This window comes from Thalassophryne amazonica, chromosome 13 (genome assembly GCF_902500255.1).
Source record: "Thalassophryne amazonica chromosome 13, fThaAma1.1, whole genome shotgun sequence".
Classification (NCBI taxonomy): Eukaryota; Metazoa; Chordata; class Actinopteri; order Batrachoidiformes; family Batrachoididae; genus Thalassophryne; species Thalassophryne amazonica.
In genome coordinates, this window is record NC_047115.1 from 26,829,537 (window position 1) to 26,838,838 (window position 9,302).

The 9,302-nt window shown below is 44.2% G+C and overlaps 1 protein-coding gene across 42 annotated transcripts in view; it reads right to left on the reverse strand.

Annotated features, from left to right (window-relative positions):
• The window catches only part of ank3a (ankyrin 3a), a 302,777-nt gene that overhangs the window by 17,058 nt on the left and 276,417 nt on the right, over positions 1-9,302 (reverse strand). For 38 of the 42 annotated variants that reach the window (XM_034185576.1, XM_034185605.1, XM_034185580.1 and 35 more), the window contains 3 exons: positions 6,520-6,594; positions 5,323-5,454; positions 3,769-3,912 (listed from right to left, as the gene is read on the reverse strand). In XM_034185576.1, coding sequence (XP_034041467.1) covers positions 3,769-3,912; positions 5,323-5,454; positions 6,520-6,594 — 351 coding nt within the window. Of the gene's footprint in view, positions 1-3,757; positions 3,913-5,322; positions 5,455-6,519; positions 6,595-9,302 lie in introns of those variants that run through there. The other 4 variants (XM_034185606.1, XM_034185590.1, XM_034185614.1 and 1 more) reach the window with 2 other exon arrangements.

A 9,302-nucleotide genomic window follows, 5' to 3' on the forward strand; every position in this document is an offset into this window, starting at 1 on the left:
GGAAGGCTCAGGGGAACTGGAGGAGAACTCAGAGAACTAAACTAAATAAGAGCCAAGCACACTATGGTATACAGGATTATACAGTCAGGTTCATAAGCATTTAGATAGAAAAACACACACAGACGCACACAAAATTCTCACTCTCTCATTCATTTTGCCTCCGTACACCTACCCTGGAGAGAGTCCATCCAAGATCTGATCTGTGTTGTTGAATAAGGGTGGTCCTCTGCTGTAGTCAACCACGAAGCTGTGACTGGTGATGTGACAGACAAAAGCTGCACCATGTACAGTTTATTTAATCACAGCCACAGAAGCTTCTGGGTGTCTTGGTGGATTGCCTCACTTGTCTCCTTGTTGCACGGTACTCAGTTTTTTGAAAAACAGCCTAGTTCACAGAGATTTACCATACGGTACCATATGTATTTCTTCCATCCATCCATTTTCTTCCGCTTCATCCGACGTCGGGTCGCGGGGGCAGCAGCTCAAGCAAAGCCGCCCAGACCTCCCGATCCACACACACCTCTCCCAGCTCCTCCAGGGGAACCCTGAAGCGTTCCCAAGGCAGCTGCGAGACGTAGTCCATCCAGTGTGTACTGGGTCTTCCCCAGGGCCTCCTCCTGATGGGACATGCCCGGAACACCTCCCCAGCATCCGAAAAAGATGCCCGAGCCACCTCAGCTGGCTCCTTTCAACGTGGAGGAGCAGTGGCTCGACTCTGAGCTCATCCCGAGTGACCGAGCTCCTCACCCAATCTCTAAGGGAGCGCCCAGCCACCCTGTGGAGGAAATTCATCTCGACCGGTTGTACTCGCGATCCTGTTCTTTCGGTCATGAGCCAAATCTCATGACCATAGGTGAGGGTCAGAACATAGATCCATCAGTAAATCGAGAGCTTTGCCCCCTTGCTCAGCTCTTGAGGCAAGGACACTCCACCGATCTGAAGAGGGCAAAGCACCTTTTTCCGGTCGAGAACCATGGCCTCGGATTTGGAGGTGCTGATTTTCATCCCGGATGTTTCACACTTGGCTGCAAACCGCCCCAGTGAACGCTGAAGGTCCTGATTTGACGAAGCCAACAGAACCACATCGTCCGCAAACAGCAGAGACGAGATTCTGGGGTTCCCAAACCGGACCCCCTCTACACCCTGACTGCACCTAGAAATTCTGTCCATAAAGGTAATGAACAGAATCGGTGACAAAGGGCAGCCCTGGCAGAGGCCAACGTGCACTGGAAACAGGCTTGACTTACTACTGGCAATGCGGACCAAGCTCCTGCTGTGGTTGTACAGGGACCGGATAGCCCTTAGCAAAGGACCCCAGACCCTGTACTCCTGGAGCACCCCCCACAGGGTGCCTCGAGGGACATGGTCGAATGCCTTCTCCAGATCCACAAAACACATGTGGACTGGTTGGGCGAACTCCCATGAACTCTAGAGCACCTGATGGAGGGTGTAGAGCTGGTCCAGTGTGCCACAACCAGGATTAAAACCACACTGCTCCTTCTGAATCTGATGTTCGACTATCGGTCAAATTCTCCTCTCCAGTACTCTGGAACAGACCTTATCGGGCAGGCTGAGGAGTGTGATCCCCCTGTAGTTGGAACACACCCTCCGGTCCCCCTTCTTAAACAGAGGGACCACCACCCCGGTCTGCCAATCCAGAGGCACTGTCCCCAACCGCCACGCGGTGTTGCAGAGACGTGTCAACCAAGACAGTCCCACAACATCCAGAGACTTAAGGTACTCCAGAAGGATTTCATCCACCCCAGGAGCCTTGCCACTGCGGAGCTTTCTGGCCACCTTGGTGACTTCGGCCTGGGTAATGGATGAGTCCATTTCTGGGTCCCCCGTCTCTGCTTCCTCTTCAGAAGACGTGACGATGGAATTAAGGAGATCCTCGAAGTATTCCTTCCACTGCCCGACAACATCCCCAGTCAGGGTCAACAGCTCCCCACCCACACCGTAGACAGTGTTGGTGGGAAGCTGCTTCCGCCCCCAGAGGCGTCGGATGGTTTGCCAGAATTTCTTGGAGTCCGACAGATAGTCCTCCTCCATGGCCTCCCTGAATTCCTCCCAGACCCGAGTTTTTGCCTCTGCGACCGCACAGGGTACAGCATGCTTGGTCTGCCGGTACCTGTCAGCTGCCTCTGGAGTCCCACCTGCCAACAAAGACAAGCAGGACTCCTTCTCCAGCTTGACGGCATCCCTTACTTCCAGCATCCACCACCGGGTTCGGGGATTGCCGCCGCGTCAGGCACCAGAGACCCTGCAACCACAGCTACGAGCGACCGCATTGACAATGGATGTGGAGAACATGGTCCACTCAGACTCCATGTCTCCAACCTCCCACGGGAACTGGGAGAAGCTCTCCCGGAGGTGGGAGTTGAAGACCTCGCTGACAGAGGGTTCCACCAGTCATTCCCAGCAGACCCTCACAATACATTTGGGCCTGCCAGGTCTGACTGGCTTCCTCCATTCCCAGCGGATCCAACTCACCACCAGGTGGCGATCGGTCGACAGCTCAGCCTCTCACTTCAGCCAAGTGTCCGAGACACGTGGCCGAAGGTCAGATGATACGACTACAAAGTCGATCATCGACCTCCGGCTCAGGATGTCCTGGTGCCACGTGCACTCATGGACATTCTTGTGCTCGATCATGGTGTTCATGATAGACAAACTGTGGCTAGCACAGAAGTCCAACAACTGAACACCACTCAGGTTCAGATCGTGGAGGCCGTGCCTCCCGATCACCCCCCTCCAGGTCTCACTGTTGCCGCCCATGTGGGTGTTGAAGTCCCCCAGGAGAACAATGGAGTCCCCAGTTGGAGCACTATCTAGTACCCCCCCAAGAAGGTCGGGTACTCTGCACTGCCACTAGGCCTGTAGGGCGAGACAACAGTAAGAGACCTGTCCCCGACCTGAACGCGTAGGGACGCAACCCTCTCGTTCACTGGGGTGAACTCCAACACATGGCGACTGAGCTGGGGAGTAATAAGCAATGCTACCCCAGCCTGCTGCCTCTCCCTGTGGGCAACGCCAGAAAACTGGAGCGCCCAGCCCTTCTCCAGGAGTATTTCCATGCATTTAATGATTATTAATATAACTCAATTGTTTCAGACAACTGACCGTAAGCGCGATGATTTGTATTCAAAGCATTCCTTATATTTAGTTTTTCCAACTAAAGACTGTGTATGAAAATGGCTGCAATCCGTGAATTACAGTTAAAATCTCCATTACGGTGGTTTATAGAGGCAAAATTATGGGGGGATATTACTGTCCAAATACTTATGAACCAGACTGCGTGTTCTACAACAATTAAAAACATATAAAGCAGAATGTTACAACATGCACTGAACTCAAATTATGTTTTAACTGTTCATGTGTGACAACTGGGTGTATAAAAACTATTGTGTTGTGCAGATGTTTCACTTGAAGCAAAGTTTAAAATAATTTATAATCAAAAGAGGCCAATCAAAGAATGCAAAAGCTAAAAAGCAAAATCCAAATAAAACTGAGAAAAATATTAGACTTAAAATAGCACTCCAAACTTTGGTGGCAAACATTTGGTGGAGTAGTACACCCAAACATAGGACTTTGGGAAGCCAGTTGCCCAAACAAAATTCGATGGAATCTAACAATAAATTAACTTCTCTGCAGATCAGTACTAAGACTACATTATAATCCATGCATTAAAAAACAGCCTGCTATCTTAAAAGCAGAAAAAAGTAGCAGGGAGAGGTAAGAGGTCAGCTAAACAGAGCTAAACTTTACCATCAGCCTGATCCCGGAAAACAGCGTTATCATCGGCAAAACATCTCGTGCCTGAAATGTTACCATAGTCAAATATTGGGCCCTCCAGTAAAGTCACAATATCCATCCGATTGACTTTGGTCAGCACCGCAGTTAAGGCATCCGCTGTGGAAGAAAAGAATAAAAGACCCTAAAAATAAATAAATAATTTGTTGCACAACAATTACTATGGTGTCTAGTTGTTTGGTTTTAAAATGATTTTTCAATAAAAACAGTCAGGCTGGATTTGAACCGAGTATCTTCTGGTCTCAAGCCCAACACCTTAACCACTAGACCATCACCTCCCCAACCGTTCCACAAATGTGGTGACTGATGAGTGAAGGCTCTACAACTTGTTGACCACTTCTTTACTCTGGGAAAACATAGTACTCCAGGATCTTGAGATGCACATAAGGCTCAATAGGTTCATCAAGATAATGAAGGGCATATCCATTCAGTACCTTATATGTTAACAACATAACCTTGAAATCTGCTCTTGTATGGACAGAGAGCCCGTGCAGAGAAGCTCTGGTGTTCTAAGAAGAAATCTCCTCTCAAAGCAAAATGGGGGAAAATATGAAGTTGTTTGGAAATGATATCTTTGCAGGAGAAAGCAGGTCCAAGTCTTTTAGGTCCTGGTACCCTTTTGTACTAGATCAACAGAAAGATCTAGGCCTTCAATGTTTTTTTGTACTTGACTATTAGACGTGTACCTGTATGTGGTCAAAGACTAGATTAGATAGAACTTTATTAATCCCTTGGGAAGACTCCCTTAGGGAAATTGAGGCATGGTGAACTTGCAGAGACATTCACTTCTCTCAGCAGTGACAGTCATGTCTTTAGGTCCTCAAGCTTTGAGTTAAGGAGTTGCCTAGGAAGAGCTTATGAAGTCAGGAGGTTGCTAGACAGAGGTGTTTGGTGATGCTGATAGGTTTGCAGGAGATTGAAGGTCCACATTTTTAGGGTCCTGATGCTTCCTGTCTTTCTGTATGGTTGAGAAACCTGGACTCTAATCACTGACCTTAAGTGACAACTGGATATCTTTGATACTAGGCCTCTTCTAGGATCCGTGGGTACTGTGTCAAACAAGCAGTTACAGGATGCCCACATTTCTCCTAGCTGAGGCAGATAGATGGCTAACTTTGAAAAGTGGGCATTGATTGGTTGCCCGCTGGGTGGTTGCCAGCCTTGACGGCACCTTGGTGTGGTGGGTGCGGCGATTCGTGGCACCGGTGGATACTCCCAGACTTGACTTGATTACCACCAAAAGTATACTACACACTGTGAAAATGCACACCTACTGTACTTGCCGAGGTGATAATCTTCCAAAATAATCAACTCAAGACAAAGTTTAAATGACACACACTGTCAGCTTCGACAAATGATGTCTTCCTTGGGGTAAGGCTGATTTGTTGAATCGGCCATTTAAATTATTATTTTTTTTCATTTCAACTGACAAGAATGTGTGATTTTAAACAGGAGTAACTTTAAAATAAAGAATAAAATTGAGAGAGAAACAGATAAAAATGCTCTTACTCGTGGCGTTTTTCCCTTCCCGGCTGACCCATTTCTTTAAGAGCATGAAGCTTTGTGCTGTCAGAGAGTTGGGGTTTTCTATTCTGATGTGGTTGATCTCATCCACTGTGAAGTTCATTTCTCTTGCCAGCTCTGTGACGGACAACAAGAAGCAACTTGTATGAAATGTTCATATTTTGATGTATGCCTTTTATTTTTCAGCTAACTGAGCTTTTCTCTATAAAGTCTATTCTTTACTTAAGTCTTTCATCATCAGCTGGTGTCACTAAATGATGGGTACTACATGGTTCCAACACAGATACTCGTATACCTCAGGAAGACCTATTCCACCAACAGAGAACGGGGTTCTTGAACCGGTGCTGTTCTACATGATATGAACCTTGTTTTAGCAAACCAACCCATGTTTCCACCAGTTTAAAGAAGCCCCATTGTAATCAATGTCATGATCAAAGGAGGGTTAAGATTCACACTAAAAATCTGTATATTTGGAGGGTTTCAGCTGTGAACCAAATTTTCAGGTTAAGAACTCAAACAGCTTAAACCAAAGCCACCAGACGAGTTCTCCGTTATTCAATACACACCGATGTTAATCAAATGCACAAAGACATTTCATGGCTTACTGTAAAGATGAGTTTTTCTTCAGTAATGTCTTGAATGATGACAAACCATTATAGGTTTTGATCAGGTAGTGTACCTCTGACTAGACAGTTTAATTTCAGATATTATGTTCCACATAGTTAATCAGTCAAAATCTGCTGTGATACATGGAGTTTCTGCATGCAGAACTCTTTACCAAATCATATCATTACAACAAACACAAGATACACTTAGTAAGTACTGAGCACAAATAACTCCCCAAAGAAACCCTAGATGTTTATGTTGTTTGTATATCTGCATGGACTATAATGTGTTACTGCTGAATGTATATACAATGCATAATTAATTTCTGTAAATTTGTGGTACCTGAGCTGGACCCATTCAGATCATGGTGTTAGCAAATGGTGATCCCAATAAACTAGTTTACTACTGGTTGGAAACAATCTGAATGTTTCAAAACTTTTGCTACAACCAGAATGGACCCTGTTCCCTGGTGGTGGAAAAGACTTAAGGGACATTCTGAGCAGCTATTTGTTTTGGCAAAGGCAATAACAACAACAACAACAAAACAGATGGAAAGTAGTGAAGAATATTTCTCACCTGTCCAGCTAAGTCCTAAGTGATCAGCAACAATAGCCATTCGCAAATCTGTTCGCTCACAGGGACTTTGAGGACCTGCCACGATAGAGGAGAATCATTAACAGCATTCATGTGCTTTCCCTCACCAAATAAATTGACGCACAAGAAAAACAAACAATTTTCCTTTTCTGGCCACTTGTTCAGCAGTATTAACAAAATTACTCAAGATTTTGTTTAAAATGTTCTGTGTGGAAATAAAAATTGGAACAACTTTAACTGCTTTTCTTAGAATGGCAAGAAAAGGCTAATATGCAAGGAAAAAAGTAGACAGGGGCGTAGCCAGGACATTTTGAAGGCGAGGGCTATGATCATCTGGCAAATTTTAATCCTGATTAGTCAAATTCCATTACATATAATAGTACTTAATAACACAAACGAAAGGGAAAGGAATGATATATTTGATATAATTCTATACAAAATAGCATTCAAATTATGCATAGTGAACATAAGTTATATATTTTGGTTGAGGATGCTACTGATTGTTGGCAGCAGTTGAATACTGTTGATGATACATTCACATGTTGCTGGTGTATAACAGTAAATTGTAGGTTCCACTGTTTTTGATGTATTACAGTGACAATAGGTGACTAATATATTAAAGTTAAAAATTTTCAACCTAGTCCACTGACTGAGGTGACAAGGACAAACTGGATGTTAAACGTAAATGACTTAGTACAGAGAGAAGTGGTTTTTATATCAGATAAACAGGAATAACTTGTGTGATATTACAGAGTGACATTAAGCTATAACATCACAAAAGGTTGTAGAGCAGATAGCTTACTGGATAAATCTGTAAAACTGTGTGCAAATCCTGTTCATGCTACCAGTCTACGTCCTTGGATAAGACACTTAATCTGCATTGTCTCAGTCCACTCATCTGTACATGGGTACCAGTCTTGGCTGGGGAAATAATATGAGTGGGACTGCTGTTCTGTCCAAGGGGACATCACATTATGGAATACAGAGATAGATGCTGGCAGGATGGACCACAAGACATACATAGGACTTATTCTATCATAAAAAGATCACCTTTAATGCAATAATCAGAGCTAGAGCGTCCTGTTTCAACATAACATTGTGTTAAAATACCAAAACCTTGTTCTACCTTTCAATTAAAGCCACACTGTCAGTTATATAGACGTCCATCCCAGGAGGACATGGTCTATAACCATGACAAACTGATATTTGAAGATCATAACTGCACATGCAGTTTAACAATATAATGTACCATGTGAGCATGCGGTGTTATAATGTAACCTGCCAGGCCTGTAATGTACAATGTGTGCAAAAGCATCATAGCATAACCACAGACACTATAGCACAGCCATAGTATAGCTTTATCAAAATTCTGGTGCTTCCAGAAAAGCTCTCAGTGATATTAAGTCATGTAGAACAATGTGGACTAATAAAGTACATAAACATGTACATAAACATTTGTGACAGAAACAAAAAAAAAGAAAATTTTAAACACATTGAAAGCTTAGGTTTAAACAAGAGACCGGCACAATGATGGTATATATTTACCAGACAGGCAGTAACTGTCATGAGAACCACACAAAACAAAGCATTGCATGAGTCTCAACAACTGACTACAATTTTGAAGTGAGAGGATGGAGAGATCTATGTTAGAATGATGAGAACAGCAAAATGATAGTATGGTATATATTTACCACGTAGGCCATTTACACTAAGATTTTAAAAGGTAAAGACAAGGTTTCAAACTGGATTTGAGACACATATCTGGAATTGAGTAGGGGGCTTTAGTAAATTCTTCAATCTCTCATTAACACAGCATAATTACTGTGTTTCCTGTCATCATCTATCATCTGCTGTTGCAGAAGACTGATTCTGGAATAATGAGGCTATTCCACAGAGTGCCATTCTTTCCTGTTTCATCGGCAATAGCAAATTGGGGCATATTGTCAATCTTGAACAAACTTGGTATATGTAGTAGTTACAGCCATCATCGATACCAGATTTGACATCAGCGTCAAAGTTTTGAACTGTTCAAAATTTTCAACCTGATTTGCAAAACCATTGCTAGTACAAGGTAACGTCGGAGTGTTCATAGTCTTGACAGCTTTAATCATGTTCGAATGTCTTTAAGGGCGCCTTGACACATGACACGATTTAAGCCGACCAGCACACGAAGGAGGAACTGCATGCCATTCGTGAAAAATTGGCGCTGTCTCCAACGCCTCATACGCGTGCCACTAGAACTATTCGCGCACACCAGCGGCTGAAAGACAGAGAGTGCCCTGTGAGAGCCCATCGAACCCCATCGCGGCAGGTGTCGGCCAAATTCCAGGTGACACACACGAACATCCAACAGGCTCACTTGACACTTAGAAAATGTGCGGCCAGTCCCGCTGTCAGCACAAAAACAGTGAGCAGACGATCACTTTTGAGCTGTATGTGAAATATGTCTAAATGCCCCCATGAGTGTGGCGTTGCAAAAAGCAACACACATGTGGTGCATGTGTCTCGCATAAAATGCAGTGTTTTTATGGTGTATGGTTTTATTTTTTTTTAAATACGTTTATCTCCTTGTTGATTTCAGGCATTTTACGCACCTTTTATAGGACAGTGATGGTAGTGCAGTGGTAAAGTTTCTGTCTGTCAATCACAGCTTTTGTAAATTGCAGGTTCTCATCCCGTGGGTGGCACGTATTTTTTTCCACAGCTGCTGCACACACTCCAGCTGCTTGCACGGTGTTCCTGCTCCGATGGATTCGTGCACACAC